Here is an 18244-nt window from a genome sequence, read left to right as displayed (position 1 = left end):
TTGCCCAACCTTAATTAAACCTCTTGTGCATATGCCTTATGATGCAGTCTTTAATTACATGCTCACATACTATTTTTTCCACAGGACACTCACTGAGTGCACAGAACGAATGGTGCTCACTTTGAGAGAAGTTATTCAACATTTTGTTTTTTCCTCATTGAGCAACAGGTGCCCCCAGGCCTTATTTATGGCCTATTTAACCTACTCTTGAGACATTATTAGTTTCTTCCACTTTCCACTCCCCAGGTGTCTCATTCCAGTCCCATTTTCCTTGCCTAGCAAATCTTAGTCTCACCCCAGTCTCCTCCTAACTCCACTCCAGTCTCCTTGTCCAGCCAGTCTCAGAACCACACCCCCCACTTCCAGCTCCTCAGCCAATCTGTCTCTTCCCTCACCCTGGCACCAAGCCACTCCCCCTTGCTCACATTCCTGTCCTAACTGGCTCCCAGTCCCAGTCTCTCTCCCTGAACTCTTCATTCAACCTCAGTGTGTTTCCTCCTCACCCCCTGCTCATTATCTCAGGCTCATTGTCCAGCAAGTCCCAGTTCTCCCCCCAACACCAATTCCTTGTCAGATGCGCCTCCACTCCTTCCTCCCTTACTTTCCCTCCACACGGGTTCCTAGTCCCCATCTCCTTGCCCATCCAGTCCAAGTCTCCCTGGAGCTCCTCATGCAATCTCAGTCTCCCTCCCTCCTACTGGCTCCCAGTCCCACTCTGTTCACCCAGCCATTTGCAGTCCTCCCAACACAGCACCCAGATCCAGTCTTCTTGTCCAGCAAGTCCCAGTCTCTTTCGCTCTGCACCCCCTACCATTTGGAACAAAACCACATTTTTCCTGAGAAGGGAAAGTCAAAGTGCTTCATGCCTTCCAGCAGCACTATCCACCAGTCACTGTAAAAACAGGAAGCTTTGCCTTTTTGTTGCTTAACATACTGGCCATGGATCTGCAACAGTTAGGACTTTCTGGTCCTCTTTATGCTGCACACCATAGCTATTTGTAAATGCTCTAAAAGCACAGACCCTTACCACTTGTCCTTTTGGTAGTATAGAGCCTATGACACATTTCAGCACTTCAAATTCCAGCAAGTAGGGGTCAATGGCATGTATGCACATACCCCAAATTCTTGAGGTGTTTTGGACAGTAACTGCAATACTTTAAAAATTCCCCCTGCCTGTCAGATATGCTGTGCACATCACAATTGCAGGAGCAGATTTGCTCTTGGTAACTGTAGAGATTGGGTTTCACAGAAGGAAGCCAGTCATTACTTAGCCTGGATTTCCAGAAGTTCAGTTCTTAAAGGATGATCAAATATAGTTAACACACAAAACCAAACTGAAACCACAGAGTGACAAAGGAGCTAAAATATCAGAGCAAAACTCTACAAGGCAGTATCAAGCCCTTTTTCTAACTGGGAACTCAGCCTGCTTATCACCAAGAAAAACAACAGCTTTCTTCACTCCCCCGTTTCCAGTGTGAAGTCCTCTAGCATTAGAAAGCAGCTTTTCCCCAGAAGGTTTTGCTAAAAGGGGAATAGGAAAAAAAATAACTTTTCCTTTTGCAGTTGTGCCATTGGAACTAATAGCCTTAATTGATGTAAGCTGTCTGTTGGCATTCTTAGCTCAGTTTGCAAGAGCTATTTAATCTAATTAGAATGAGGAGGAGAAGGAAATGACTTCAGTTTGAGAGAGTGACCAGTCAAAGGACTGAAAAAAGGATCTCTGCTTTCCTCTTTTATCCTCATACACTTTCATACCTCAAAGTTGTAAACATCTCTTGGTCCACTAAGCAGTCCCCTTTAGATCTCTCTGGATTAATAAGGATCAACTGTAATCAGTACAGTAGTTTTCCCTCCTCCTCCTCTAGACTTTGTTCTGCTCAGTGATGCCTCTCCGCCTGTCAGAGAACAGCACTACCTCACCTCTGCATATGTGGTTCCGTTTGTGGTATTATCTCAGAACTAGTTTTAAAATGCATCATTTAACATTGTCAGTTGACTGAGCTCCCAGATACCATAACTTCATTTTAGTATCATATAAACTTTTACTGTCATAATTCACAATCAGGCAGTTTTTCATTTTACATCCCCCAGTGGCCGATAGAAGAAGGAGGGAGAGTGAGTGTATCTGATGAAAGGAAAAGCAAGCATGGGGTTCTGTACTACAGCTTTTCAAAGCAGAGTTCACACTGTCTGTTGGATTATTTACATCTATTGGTCTAACTATGTGAGCAACAGGAGCTTCGTAATGGAACTGGGTTTACAAGGGAATCCAAATAGAAAATATGTCATTAAAATACTACTGAATTATAAGAAAAATGAATTTAGTTCCACGCCTGTGCTCTGTAGAGTTTGTGGCTTCCAAGAAAACAGACCCAAAACAGAGTCCCTGAGACTGTGTTTTCAATGCTGGCGAAGGACACCAAATTAATAATGTTGGAAATGGAAGCCCTCTTTTCATCTGCAGCACAAGTATAGTGATAAGCAGCATGATCTAGTGGATAGGACACTGGACTAGGAATCAGGAGACCTGGATTCTACTTCATGCTGTACCACTGACCTCTTGTGTGACCTTCAACAAGTCACTTCTCTCTGGGTTTATTTTCCCTCATGCTCTTTCTCTGCCTTGTGTTTGAACAGCGCCTAAACCAGTGAGGCCCAGATCTGAAGTGGGGTCTTTAGACAATAGTGTAATAGAAAATTGACAAGGAAAGCAACAACAATGCAAGCTTTCCCTTCCCTGAATCAGAAGGGCTAGTTTTGGGGTGAGAAAGTTGTTCTGTCTTCAGGGCAGAGGTAAGACAATAGGCACACCATGACAAGGCTCTACTTCCCACAGCCCTGTCCCTGTGTCATGCCCCCCGTTGCACTCAAAGTGGGAGGCAGCACTGGGGCTTTCTTACTCCTCTCCCCCACACTAGTTCTGGCAGCAGGGGCCATTCTCTCCCCAGTAGTAGCAGAGATCCTCCTCCAGAGAGGCGGGGGGGGCAGCAGTACTGGGAGTCTTCTAAACACTTACCTAGTACCCAGCATGTATTTGTGTGGGAGGCCCAGGCCTGTTGCATAAGGAATGGTCCAAAATTTTCAGTCAAAACTGATTTTCAACTGAACATTGGCCTTGTGTTTAAAAAAAAAAAAAATTCCACCAAATGTTTTGACTTTGATTTTCTTTTAAACAAAAAGTTGAAACTTTCCTTGGCGGGGTGTGTGTGTGGGGGGAAATCTGCCCAGCTCTATCCTGTACTCACACAGCGTCATCTGCTGGTGTGGCCTCAACAAAGCCTTAGGGCTTGGAGTTAAAATTCCATTGAGACACATGGGGGAGCTCACTCTGCTAGGAGCTATTGCTTCGGGATGTCTGAAGACTCAAAGCCTCCCTGCATGGATTAAAGTCTGTTCACATATTCAAGCTTTTCTTCTACACCATGAGACACAGAACCTTACTTGATCTGTTTTGATTGTTCATTGTTTTAAATGGAAGCTGAGACTCTATTGTAATCACAGAACTCCAGGAGCTGGTGTCTCAGACACTGACTTGTAATGTCTATGCTTTTAATTGGCAGTATCTCCACACCCCGGGTCAAGTCCTTGGCTTTTCTACTGAGATTGCCAACAAAAGTCCCAGTTGTGGGGAAGGTTTTTCACGTAGATACAGGCTCATTGGGAATTAGACTTGCACAACAGTTCCCCTATTTCCAAGTTTATTCCAACATGAAAATTCTCATTGTTGATTCATGCTGTGAAATGTTATCAGCTACTTCTAACCACGGATAGATTGAGATCCTTTTCCTTTTGGGTGTGTTCCATGACTGATTGGAAGAGCTACTTAACCTGATTAGAGCCATTGCAATCAATTTGACATAGAAGATACTCATATACTACAGGATGGGTTGCAATATAAAACGCCTCACAGCCTTAGTGAGGCTCAAGCTAGCATGCTAAAAATGGCGATATAGACATTCTGGCTCAGGATGGAGCTTGGGCGGGTTTCAGAGCCAAAGCCTGAGCCACTATGTCCATATGTCTATTTTTACCACTCTTTCTTGAGCCCTGTTAGCAAATCTCTGTCTACCTAGGCTGGGAGGCTTGCTCCCAGCTGCAATGTAGACCTAGCCTAAGACAGATGGTGCCTGGTTTGCACATGTACACAGAGAAAGAGGTAGTGGGTTGGGTTTTGCTCCATACAAAGCTTGGCCTAATATGGGGAATGCAAGGACCACATTATGCTAGGTTTGCATGGAGCACAAAGCATATGCATGAGGCTAGTGCTGTTGCAGGCACTAGCCTCTCCAAAGCCAGTTGGGAAAGGGAAGGCCATTTGTCCAAACAAGTTAGCAGGTCCACCTGGATACAGAGAAAAATGGATGCTGCATCTTCAAGGCAGTGCCTGGAGCTCTAGCTACACCACCTCCCTTGCAGGGCTGTACCTTGAAGGCACAGCAGAGCCCCAAGCTGGATGGGTAGTGCAGTTTGTTTACTGCCATATAGATAATGCCATAAACTCATAGTTAAAGGGTACAGATAGAACACAGTGAATACATCCCACCGACCAGTCTATCCTGAATAAATCCCGGATATTTACCTTTAACTCACTACTGAGACTTGGAGTAAAAAAAACAAAACAAAACACTTAAATTCAAATCTTTCAAGAGCCTCACATATCCCTCAATCAATTTATCAAGTGATGGGATATAGTTAATGCTTATCACTCCCAAGTCTAAGTCTAAGTAAATGCTGTCTCTAATCCTCATTGGTTAAACAGGTATCAGTGGACACTGCCATCTGGACAGTAAAACGTCTTTTGGCAGTATCATATTTTGGTGCTAATCACACAGGTAAATTAAGAATATTGGTATCAGAGATCTTAACAGAAAGAGGCAATCTGGACTATTTCCTCCCCTCTGACCCACCCCCCCTTTACGTATTTGCATTACTACTTTTAGATACATTTGTTCTGAAATGATTAGCAAAGGAGGACAGGTTTAGTTTTGCATCTCTTCCATTAAAACGTCAGGATAGGTAAAAGATGTGAAAGAGATCGGTTTCCCAGCTTGTACTGAAAATATCACTGTCACCCGTCATCTGTTTGCACTCATCAGATTTCAAGAAGTCTTATTTTATCATATTCACACCATCCTCCTTAGATGAGTTAAAATGTGATTAATGTAGCCTAGACTCTGTGTGACTGATAGCTGATCAACTGTGCCAATAAAAAATACCCTAAGCTATATGGAGCACGATCCAAAAAGGTTTAAGTAGTTTAATCAACACCTTTCATGCTCAGGGGTGTAATGCACAAATTTTATCCTTTCACTGACTCTAATTCAGTATGTTCTGAACAGCTTCCCTAGAGCATGGGTACCACTGAGCTAGTGGTGGGAGAACGCAAAATAGTGTAGGCTTTTGTTCCAGTAAACCTGAATCATAGGACAATGCACAACACACCTTGTTGAATTTAACTCCACAACAGCACAATTCAAGTGTCATCCTGCTTCACTGTCACAGAAGGAGGTCTGGACTTCAGAACTTAATCCGGGTTCAGCTGTCTTAAAAGCAACGGATTGAAGTTGGTTTGCCTTCCTCCTGCACCATGAGTTGTTCAGATATTGATTATTTTTTTCAGAGTAGCAGCCGTGTTAGTCTGTATCAGCAAAAAGAACAGGAGTACTTGTGGCACCTTAGAGACTAACAAATTTATATGAGCATAAGCTTTCGTGAGCTACAGCTTGCTTCATTGGATGCACTTCATCCGATGAAGTGAGCTGTAGCTCACGAAAGCTTATGCTCAAATAAATTTGTTAGTCTCTAAGGTGCCACAAGTACTCCTGTTCTTTTTGATTATTTTTTAGCACTCTTTATCATGGAACTTAACTTTCTGAGGGATTGGGGTGTAGCTGATGTCAGTATTGGCTAATTGGTAAGGGCCCTTAGTGTCATTCTCAGAAGTGTTGCCTTTGAGGACAATAAGTACAGTAAAGTGGTTCCCTGCATTGTTCATATCTTCAATCTTACATCATGGAGACCAGTGACGGGGTCCACTCACCTCCTGTGAATGCCCTCAATCGGGCATGTGTGTGCCTGTTCTCTTTCAGCTCTGCGCTGCTCATAGTGCCTTCCACTGGCATAGTGCCTTCCACTTGTCTGAAGCCCCAGCACCTTCACTCCAAGGCTGAAGTCCTGCTTGTGTCCCTTCAGCCAGCCAGGAGCACCTTCCTTGCTCCCCTAGTTCCTGCCAGCAACTGAATCTATTTTGACCAGCAGCTCCTTGGCAGCCTGGAGGACTTATCCCTACTGCTCTTTCCTGGGGTGGGGTGCGGTCAGACCATGAGGACTCCAGCAGGCTTCCCCCGAGTCTACTACAAGACTAGTCATCACAATACTATTAAAAACAAAGATGGAAGGAAAAGTAAGTGGAGAGTTGGTCCTGATTCAGTTTACAAAGTCTCAGGGACCCAACAAACCCTGAAATTAGGGAACTAGACTGGATCTTTTATACCCCTTCTTTATGTAGCTATTTGAATCCACAACCATATTTGATCATCTTCCATGACCATAACAAGATTAATACCTATCCATTATCCATATGTGGCATTGCGGACTTCATTAATTAATCTTTTACTCATAAATATTAATATATTGTGTCAATCATTTCTTAATTCCTGTACATCACTGGGGTCAAACTGCCTAGTTAACATATTGCAGAAGGTCCCCAAGTCCCATCTAATTTGTGTAACTTGCAGTCACCTATTTACCTGCACAGCAAGAGAAGGCATAAATTGTTACCTGGGTATGTCCTCAGGCCTATATAATTTTAACAAAAAACCCCTGCCTTTGCCTGATTAGAACCAAGATTCTCGCGCTCAGCCTCATACCAATAAAACAGGCCACTAACGATAACAAAAGCATACTAACACAATTATTTATATTCACCTACTTCCTATTACAGCTTCAATAACTTCCATTATTATTTCTGTAAGCATGCTTAGCAGATATATGATATTTTACAATATTTTCCAAAACTATAGACCTTCCATGATCAGGTCAGAGGTCAACAGTCAACAATAAGTAGCTCTGGAGGTTTTTAAAGCAACAAGAACTATTTTACTCATACCATTTGTAGCAATACAACACAAGCACCAAGAAAGGTAATCAAGAATGACATGAGAGTGACAGCCTAATACAGGTTTCAGAGTAGCAGCCGTGTTAGTCTGTATTCACAAAAAGAAAAGGAGTACTTGTGGCACCTTAGAGACTAACAAATGTATTAGAGCATAAGCTTTCGTGAGCTACAGCTCACTTCAGTTTAATCATGCAAAAATAATGGAATAATTTGGAAAAGGGACATCATTTCCAAAAAGGGCATTAAAACATAGATGGAGCAGCAGTGAATTCTTGCATTCCTTTGGAAATGAGGCAAGAAAACTTCTGCTGGTTTCATTATAATTTAAACTCAGCTCAAAAGGTCTGAATTTTTACAAACAAGCCTAGCTTAATTCATGGTTCCGACTCAAAAGTTGGCAGAAGTAAGTAGCAAGTATTACAATATTCATAAAGTCTCCCACTTAAGAGATTATATAATAGAGATACAGAAATATTTACATTACATTTAAAGGTTGTGTGTCTGTCAGAGATGTTAGTGAGTGGCCACCCATGAGGACTGTTGTGGGGGCAATCCAAGTCTCTGGATCCCCTGAGGAATGTTAAGCCCCTGCAGCCTGAACAGAGTCCACCCACTACCCCAAATTCGGGGTCCCATAGGCAAACTCTCAGCGTGCAGACCTTCTTGCTGGCACCCCCTTCTGAGAGTTGGAACACCTGCCCATCCACCTTTCCCCTCTGGGCACACTGCTGACCCTTGAGACTCCCCAGTACTTAAACACAGTCCTTTGCCAAAACTTCACCCTAAAGGTGTGAAGCTTCTGTTTCATTACTTGTCATGCTGTAGTTGTCAGTCAACGCACACACTTCACACACAACACAACACACATAGTCTAACACCTATATGCTCTTTTACACTTAATCATGTACAGCACAGGAGAGTACAGAACAAACACCACAAACGTATTAAACCTCAATGTCCCTTACTGTCAAGCTCACCTCCCCTTGTGAGTGTGTGGGGAATTAACTGGGTTCCAGTAGGCAGTGTGTTACATGCTGGGTTGCTTCTTCTTCATGGACTGGAGAAAAAGGACCCCTGAGCAGTGCAGCTTTTAAAATCTCCAGTCCCACTGTTTCAGGTGATACCCTTGCCAGCCTCCCCACATGTGCACAGACCCTTCCCAGGTGACTTCATTGCAACCTTCTCACTGGTTAACTACAGGGTTCAGAGTAGCAGCCGTGTTAGTCTGTATCCGTAAAGAGAAAAGGAGGACTTGTGGCACCTTAGAGACTAACAAATTTATTTGAGCATAAGCTTTCGTGAGCTACAGCTCACTTCATCGGATGCACCGGGACTAGTCTTGTCTACAGAGAAATGATTTCCAACGATAGGGTACTTAAGAGTCAACTATCCTCTTCTGTTATTCTTTTGCCTCCATCCTTTGGAATTTCAGCCCAACAGAGGTAAAGAGACCACGGAGAAGGCAAAAAGCTGCACGTTCAAAATGGTGTTTGCAGCCTGACACAGACACATAAGGTTCATAATCTCACAGAGAATTCATAAATTGTACAGTCACATTCCCAAATCACAGTATCATTCCAGGAATGGTTGCTAGGAATAGGTGAACTGGTTCTGGTGAGGGTCGAGGCAAAAGAACCTCAGAGGAATCTCCACCCATTTTTAGAATGGAACTTCTGAGGCCCTAAAAATATATCAATCACATGAAAATGAAAAAGAGTAATATACGTATTCTCACTGGAAGAACAGTAGGACACCATTTAAGAATAATATTCCACTTGATTCTCATTACAAGTTTGCAGATTCACAAGGTTTGAATAAGAATCAGTCTTCTGAGGGGCTTACCCAGGCCAAACCCCAAACCTTATGAGTTCGGACGACCACTGAACCACCTCAGAAATAATCCTCCTCAGTGGAAAGTCGCTTTCAGTAGCTGTCTTCAGTTCTGTGTTCACTAACAGGAAGGCAGTAATGGAGATAAAGATGTGGGTTGAGATTTTGCAAAGATGACTATGGGATTTAGTCACACAACACTCGTAAGAGGTGAATGGCTAAATCAGCCAGTTGCCTTTGAAAATCTCAGCGACAGCTGTTTGAAACTCAGAATTTCCTTTCCATGGGAAATTCTGACAATTTTAAATATTTTTGTTCTGAATTGGAACAAAAAGTTGATACCGCAAAATTGCCTGTGAATCAAAAATTGCTAAAAAAAAAAATTCTTTTGGATCAAAGTGTTTTTTCCCCCGCCAAAAGAATTGTTTCAGTTTTGACTTTGTTTGATTTTATATTTTTTTAAATCAGTAATTTCCTATTATAATTGGTATAACAAAAAATATAAAAAGACATCATATTGTGACATGACATGAGTCTAAGCATTTTGACTTTTATAATATCATATACATTGTTATATTTAATTACAATAAACATCAAAATGATAGTTGAAATAAAACATTTTTCCTCAAAACAAAACAAAATATTTCAACTTTTTCACAAAAAATCATTTTGATAATTTTATCACTGAAAATTTTGACAAAGTTGATACATTCTGGGAAAATGCTGATTGAATGAAATCAACATTTTAAAAGGAAATGTGCTTTATTGGAAAATTTTTGACCAGCTGTAACCTCAACTATTAGGCCTGTTGGCCCTTCTGCTTGAAGATTTGTAGGTGACTTGTTGAGCTAGGCATTTTAATATCCATTTTCATTTCTAGATGAAATTCATGGCTTGAAATAAAATTCTATCTAGTTGAAGTGTTAAGCAAATATAAGAGAAACTTCATTACAGAAGTGAAACAGATTAAGATACCAACTACTTGTACATCCAGATCTTGTAAGCATGGATTAATATTTTCTGACACATACTTTTTCAATGCTTCACAATCTTTTTAACTGCACTATTCCCCAGGATAATGTCCCTTGGGGACATAGGTTCAACCCGAGCTGCTCTGAAAATTGGCAGCTGTTTGCACTACAGCCAGCAACAGTAGCATGTTAAAAGGGTGCTTCTTGAAATGTGGTAATGATCAAATTTATGGATGTCAAGCAATCAGCAAAACTGGTATCAAAATATGGTACCTATTTTGGACATATAAACAAAGGAGGCCCTATCTCTTTGCTCTAAGTACTTCCTGGCGTTTTAAAGGTAATTATAAAATAGAGTACTTGTGGCACCTTAGAGACTAACAAATTTATTAGAGCATAAGCTTTCGTGAGCTACAGCTCACTTCATAGCTGTATGAAAAGTACTCCTTTTCTTTTTGCGAATACAGACTAACACGGCTGCTACTCTGAAACCTATAAAATAGAGAACTCCTACATCCTAACTGCATCTAACAAAGGTTCATCAACAAAAATGGTATTTTTAAGAACTGTGTGCCAGATTCCTACCATGCCCAATTCAGAAGAATAACCAAGTCAGATTTATAATAAATGCTGTCAGTTGGTTGAATGTATGGAATTGGCTTAGAAATGCCATGAGAATGAGTTTTCTGGGAATGCTAGCTCTTTTCTAAGTGGGACAGAAATACTGTGAAAATATCTTGTCACAACATTTTCTTATTTTTGGGTTCTGGCAGCACCTGGGCATGTGTGAAAAATGAAAGAACAAGGAAATGTTTTAACTTCAAAGAAAGGCTCAGTTAGAGCTTGGTTTCAGCTCTGGGATGAGGTTCAACTTCACCCTTATTTTGCTGGCTGCATGAAGTTCGAGGTTGAGCTTTTCATAGCTGACTAAGCATCAGACTGTGCCACCTTTACTGACACCAGTAGTACCTTATGCCATTGATGCTCCCATTAAGGTCAATGACTATTTGCAGAGTAAGATACTACCCTGCGGGGGATAGGGTAGCAAAATATGGCCCTGGAGGGAGTTAGCCACACATTTCTCGTTATTTCAATAGGAGTTGTCTCTCTAAATCTCCTTGTCAGTTTTGCAAATCTCCACCCATTTTTCTTGTCCTTACACTCAGGACCCTGGTACAATGTATTTACAATATATTCTACTATTCTACCTTTTGTAACGCATTAAACACACATTCTGGTGGCTCAGATGATCCCCAAGTAAATGTGGCTGGGGATAGACATGTGCTGAAGGTTCTGGAGGATGAAGGGTGCTTGATAGCCACTTTATTGCCCATGATTTCAGAATAGAAAGCATGGGGCTCCTCACAGATGCCATTCTCTAATTACACCACCTATCAAAAGTAAGAGGACTCATTAAAATTTGATGAATATAGCTGCAAGTCTATTTCTTATCTTAATTCTATCTTAATTGCGAAAGTAAATCAATAAACTTTGACAGCCATTCTTATGCCGTTACATGCTTCTTCAAATCAATAGCCAATAGGATTAGAAAACTCATCTCACAAACATACAGCATGAGCACATTCTTACCTTGAGAGCCTACGTATGTTGTCTGAACAATAAAGGCTCCCATAAAACAACCAGCTCCATTGAAGACGGTCAAAAAGTGCATGGCGATCCCTCGAATTCTGCCTGGCACAAGCCTGAATGTTAGTAAGGAACCTTTGCAAGGAAGCACAAGATAGTTACAAGTTACACAAGGAAATAACCTTTCAGGGATGGTGAGGGGAATGATACAATTATTAGAAATCCAATACATTTAAAAAAGAAAAAAGCCCAGAGCCTACTGCAACAGGATACACCATGAAGCTTATATTCCACTACTTTTTAAATATACAGGGAAACCGGCTCATTATGGAATGGCAACCACAACTGATAGAATGTGACACTTCAATAGGTTAAGTTAAGCCTGCTTAAAATGATCATACAGTTGACCATCCCAAATCAGTCATCTAGTAATACTGCTACTTTGCATGTGTGTATTCCTTTCCATCCTATGATCACAGTTCATTTTACAATTCCTTAATTTAGCCTCAAACTTCCTCAAGTGGGAAAGTTCTCGTTTCTCCATTTTATACAAGAGGAAGCAGGTTGTGAGATGCTGTATGTGACTTCAGGCAAGTCACTAAGTGGCAGAGCTGGGAATCGAACCCAGATTTTCAAGAGTGACTAGTGATTTTGGGGGCCCAACTTGAGAAACCTTGAAGAGGCTTGGATTTTCAGAGCATGGAAGATCAGTACCTCTGAAATTCAGACTCCCAATTTCAGGTATTTGATGCCAGGTACCAAAAAACATAAGGACCTCTCCTTCACAAAGTCACTAGTCAGTTTTGAGAAATCTTGCCTCTCCATCCCAACTTCTAGCCTAGGTTGTAACCAAAAGTCTGACCATCTCTAGTTGAAGGATCTTACTAACAAAATAAAAACAGCAGACACTACATGTGGTAGCTTGGGAAGGCTTTAGAGAGATTAGAGGTGTTTCTTAATGCACTACATTGCTTTAGCTACACAAAAGTTTTCCACCGTTACTAACAGCAATTGCACTAGTGCTTCCAACAATTGGGGGTGCTAGTGGAGACAAGGCTGCCATAGTTACCAGTGTTTTTAGATGGTGTCATTTAGATTTATTTTGAGCAGCATTTAATGACTTGTTAACAATGCTAGTGGCTTCAGCAGCTTTGCTACATTCATGCTCCCCACCTGATGGGTGGAGATGCATCAGTAGGTGATTTTTGCACCTTTCCCAAAAAAAGTTTAGTGTACAGCCTAATGCTACAGTAATGTTCAAGCACTTCAGAAATGGTAGAGGGGGATTTAATCATCACCCTGTTCCTTTGCAATGGCTTTGCTCAGTGGCCGAGAGTCAGTAGAAAATAAAAATTCAAATAAACGTAATCAATAAAAGACCATTTTTTTCATTGAAGTAGAACAATATTTTTGTGCAATGATATTAAAGCAAACTATGTGGCTCTAGAGATCAAAACTAGAATGTGGAATAGAGCCTTTAATCTTTAGGTCACCTGTGTAAATGCTGGATGGCAGTGACCTACACTCCTTACTGTCCAAAGACTCTTTGCTTATATGAAGAGAGACCAGTCTGGAGACAGCTGTTGGCAGGGAACCTTGTAAGCAGCCTTGGAAAGACCCCAAACCCAGTATTGAAACAATCTTGTATATCTAAGGAGGAGTCTCCTCTCTCATGGAGCAGGCTTGCATCACCTCTCTGTGCTATACCTCTTCTGCGAACAAATAGAGAACTCAGTCTCTGTGGTTGTCAATGCCGCACCTTCAACAAGCAGTAAATTCCCACTGGTAACTTGTCATTTGCCATGTATTCACTCAATCACAGTTATATTTAGGTAGTTGCACCTTTAGTACAAAACCAGCAATTACTTAAAAAAGAGTGAAGAAAACTAGTTGGTCACCTTTAGCCTAATTACAGACAAGTTATTAAACTAGATTATTAAGGAGGTACAGAAGGAGTACTCTATGTGAACAAGCCAAATTGAACAAGGAACTTGCCTCCTCCTGGGTTTCAATTTTTAAGCATTTCAGAGAAAAAACAGTTGATAATGAACAAAACTGCTTCTTTCATCATGAAAAGTGACCCATCAAGACTATTTGCCAATTATTAATTATGGACTTCTGCCTCAGTAGAATTTCTGCTATGATTCACAAATGTTTCCTGCCCAGTTTTCTGCACAGTTGTTTGTTCTCTTTGGTATCAGCTTCAGCTGTTGCCAAAGTCTCTAGTCTTCATCATCTCATTTTTGGAGCTCCTGCTACATCTACTCCCATCAACTCCAATCCTCCATCTCCTCTCCCTTTCCCCCTCCTTAGCGGATATTGCAGCAACCTTCATGGAAAGAATTCACAAAGCTGTCGATAGGAGAACCCAATTCCACATTTGGATGCTTGAATCATCATGGAGTATAACTGACACAATACAATCACTGTCCCCATCCTTGATTTTCAAGTCCAAATGAAGGATTTTGAAATCTTATTAAGAATTTAGGTTTTGAACCAAATTTCAGTAAGTGGTGCTTTTAGCTCACTCAGGAGTGAAACCAGAATTTGTGGGGAAAGGGAAGGTGACTATATGGTGTGCTGTGTGTATGATAGTACAGTCTATGGCCTTGTCTTCACTGCTGAAAAAAAAGGTTTTTTTGTTTTTTGTTTTAAATGAGGGGTAACTAATGGAAGGGCTATTGGATTGTTTAATTGTATCATGAGAGAAACCATGAGATAAATGTCCCTATACCCACTCCAGGGGTTGACATTGGTGAGTTTACCTCATGGTGAAATTGAAGTTCCTGGTCTTCACTTTTTTTTTTTTTAACCTCAGGATAGCTCGCACACATTAGTTACTCCAACATAAAAAAAGACACTTATTTTAGCAGGGAAGAAAAAGCCTAAGAAGTTGTAAAACCAATATCCAGACCACTTGTAATCATTAAGTGCAGATGGAACTTTTTTTTTTTTTTTTTTTTTTTTTTTTTTTTTTTTTGCAAGACTAGGGGTGTAAATCACACGTCCTGGCCAAATTCAGCTCTGGTAATTGCATTCTGCTTACCTAAATTACTCCTGATGTTTCAATTGCACTCTGTATTCTTCACTTCTCCCACAGTGTTTCTGTGAGCTATTAAACAGCTGCTGCATTCTATCCTAGAGAGACTATTGCGTTTCAGTGGTGGGCGAAGTCATCCCCTATATATTCCTTAACTAAGAGACTGTTTGTTATGAAACTCAGCATTCGCAAAGTACTTTGAGACACTTGTACTAGAAATGCAGATATTTTTGCAATGCATCAGACATAGCAGATGTGGTAACCCTTTGTTTGACAAAACAATCACAGTATATAAATTCTCTATTGGCAGATTAACATAGCTAGTGTGAACTAGTTCAGGTTGTTCATTTAGCTCTATTATATCCTTGCTCTCTCTTTTGTTGACTTTTTGCTCCCAGCCTGTGTGTCTTTAGCCATAACTACCAATCAACATATTTGAAACATGCTTTAAATTTAGCACATTTTAAAAGATGAAAGTACTATAAGTACTGTAACAAGAACTAAATACTCCTTAATAAAGAACAGGTATACTTTTTGGGCTTGAAACCACCCCACAAAACCCCTTGGAGATACTGAGTGCTCCTAGAAGAAATTATTATAGGAGTCCTATCTTTCAACTCTCTGTAGATTTTTTTAAAGGAACAGCATTAAGAGTTTTTGAGGAATAAAGCCATAGGCAGCCATGGATTTGTTGCAGAAATTTAGTTCCTCCTGAACAGGTTCAGGATTTGCATTGGCCTGGTAACAGGAGGGTAGCTGCTTCAACTAGCAGCCTACATCTGGGTCACATATGAACAAAGTTCCTCTGCTTAGTTGTAGGGGTGGGCAAAATGCTTGGAGCCACAGGGATAAATTTAAAATTTTCAACTGTATCTTAAGTTTAATGCAACCATAATAATATGTTTGTAACTTTAACAGAACAGAAATTGCCTGAGGAATTCACCAGTTTTGTCTGCACTCTGCAGTTGTGCAGTGAGAGTGGCAAACAGCAGAACTCCATGGGCTGCACTTTATTCATTCTTGGCTTAGAAATATCCAGAGAAGTAGAAGAATCTCTTAGAAAACTGATGGAAGAAGTGGATAACAGCCTAACACTACCAGTTATTCCATTAGCTTAAGTGGCATATGTCTGTGCAGTGGATCTAAAGATCCTTAACCCAGCTAATGACCCATGGTAGGGTGTGTCGTGCATGTGTGCGCATTGTTCCACATGATTGAATTTGTTTATTCAGGTTGCTTTTTTAAAAAGCTTAGGAAATTACACTGTAAAAGAACAGCTATAAATAATATGACGGTTGCAAAATCAAGCTTTCAAGAGCCTTGGCAACCCTACGAACAGGATGCACCAGCAATCTTAATTCCAGCATTTCCTACCTTTTCAGAACTTCACTTTGCAACCTTAATATTCCTTTAATGTAATGTTTTAAATGTAACAACAGAACTAGAGGGGTCAGCCTGGGAAAGGGATGCTCACAAAACCCTGTGTTAAAAGGTAAGTAACAGATAATTGTGTTAGACAAGATAATAAATAACCACTCTATTGTATAATGGGAATATTGGCATCAGTGGGAGTCAGAAGGGTCAGCACCTCAAAGTTACGCCTGCATATTGAATACCCCAAACCCAAAATGTGTGTATATTTTTGAACATTTAAGTCTTGGTTTCAAAACTATGATAATCTAATCTGACCTCCTGAATATCACAAGCCATAAAATACTACCAGGCAGTTCCTGCATCAAATCCATCACTCCTAGTTGAGCTAGAGCATATTTTATAGAAAGCCATCCATTCTTGATTTAAAGACTGAGTATTGGAGAACCCACTACATCCCTAGGTAAGTTGCTCCAATGGTTAATTACCTTTACTTTTAGTAACTTGTGCCTTATTTCTAGTTGGAATTTATCTAGTTTAATCTTCTAGCCATTGGACTTTGTTATGCCTTTGTCTGCTAGATTAAAATGCCCTCTACTGTCAAAAATCTTCTCCTCATACAGATACTTATAGATCAGGATCAAGTCACCTCTTAACCCTTTCTTTTTTAAGCTAAATAATGAAGGTCACAATTTTCTGTTACACTTAGCCTGTAACCTAGAAACAACATACACCCGCCTCAGTAAAGTGCTTGAGATGTAGGGATGAAGAGGCATTATGTATGTGCTAAGCATTAAATCCAGGGAGAATTATTCTTTGGGTGAGACCATGACCCTCAGTTCCGAGAAATCTAAGAGTATAAGAATGAAAATTCAAACGCTCAAAATATTCAAGCTATTTCCTACCCCTATGTAAAATCTGAACACTTCTGAAATTGTTTTAGAACAAAAAGAAGAGAAATATAAACAATATATTATTCTTTCTGTGGAATTCACCACTTGAGAAGGTCATTTAGTCAACTACTGTAAGTGTAAAACAACTGTTTTAAAAGAGCTCTGTTTACTTTTTGAAGGCTAACAACATTTGTAGTTATGCAAGCTAAAATAAGGGTAATCAAATCTCATGCTTCTCAGTATAAATTAACAACTTGCAGAGGGTAGAAAGTCAACATACAAGTGGGAAAGGATGGAGTTTGCCTACTGTAGTTATTGGCTCCACTGCTCATGGGTGGATTACAAGATTTAATGGTCCAATGGTCTGACCAGGACTGACAAATTCTAAAATCCTCCTAATCTTAGAGAACATTATTGTTCACTGTGCGGTACAGCGAAGAACAGAAATAAAGCTCCTTCAGTGCAGGTGATGAATAGGCCTATTCAGAAAGCCCGTGGAAAAGAACCAGAGGTGAGAAATCAGATGACAGTCATTTTAATTTTTGTGAAGTTAATGTAATTCCCTGTTAGTTGATAAAATGTACTTACAGGTGGGAGTTACCAAAGCTTCAGCCACTCCAAGTAAAATGTACTGAGGAGCCAGATGAAAACAAGGCATGGAGGAAACTGGAAGCACCTTGCCTGACAGAGTCTGTTCCACCTGAGGGAAGTGTTTCCTGTGTATTTCAGAAAAGCCAGCGACCATCACAGACAGAGCCGCAGAGAGATGACCTACAACTGGGTAAATGGAGCAAATAGAGAGAGAGGCTTTTTGACAAGAATGAAGTTATAGGATTCCAGTATATTCAAGTGACGTATGATTGTAATGTATTCTTTTAAAAAACATGGTAACAAAATGTAGTTCAGTGGGTTCTTAATTATCCATGCATACAGCTCAACACATTTGCACAGCACTTCAGAACATAGACAAGAAGTGTTCTCTGCCCACAGGAGCTTACAGTCTAAACAAGATATGGCAAAAGGGCAACAGCTGAGCACAGGGAGTTCAGCTTTGGGGGTCACAAACTGTGAGAAAAGAGGAGGCATTTTTTAAAGAAGCATTTTAAGGGAGAGAGAAGGTGATAAGTGGAGGAGGAAAAGGAGACTTTTGAAGGTATGAGGAGTCACATGAGTGAAGGCATAAGGCAGGAGGAGAAGATGGTGGGAGTAAGGTGAGAAGGCTACAAAGAGCATGGATGCACTTTACACTGCCAGTAAAAGGGTAATGGTCTGATCAAGGGATGTACCCATATGACCTGTGTCTTGTCAGCCCATTCACCAGACGTGGAAGAGCACAAGACCCACTTAGGACCACTCAGAGCTTTTTGAAGCTCTTATTAGACAGGTATCATTAGCGGCTCCATAGTTAAGGTTGCATTTAATTTAATTTGTAAAG

At 40.6% G+C, this 18244-nt stretch overlaps 1 protein-coding gene across 8 annotated transcripts in view; it reads right to left on the bottom strand.

The window, feature by feature from the left end:
* The window catches only part of SLC15A5 (solute carrier family 15 member 5), a 64814-nt gene that overhangs the window by 5572 nt on the left and 40998 nt on the right, over window positions 1-18244 (bottom strand). For 6 of the 8 annotated variants that reach the window (XM_038369808.2, XM_038369790.2, XM_038369801.2 and 3 more), the window contains 2 exons: window positions 17398-17586; window positions 11509-11640 (listed from right to left, as the gene is read on the bottom strand). In XM_038369808.2, the coding sequence (XP_038225736.1) occupies window positions 11509-11640; window positions 17398-17586 (321 nt within the window). The remainder of the gene's footprint in view (window positions 1-11508; window positions 11641-17397; window positions 17587-18244) is intronic. The other 2 variants (XM_038369834.2, XM_038369821.2) reach the window with 1 other exon arrangement.

Source organism: Dermochelys coriacea, chromosome 1 (assembly GCF_009764565.3).
Source record: "Dermochelys coriacea isolate rDerCor1 chromosome 1, rDerCor1.pri.v4, whole genome shotgun sequence".
NCBI lineage: Eukaryota > Metazoa > Chordata > Testudines > Dermochelyidae > Dermochelys > Dermochelys coriacea.
The sequence above is the reverse complement of the archived record's forward strand: the minus strand, read 5'-3'. Positions and strand labels throughout refer to the sequence as shown.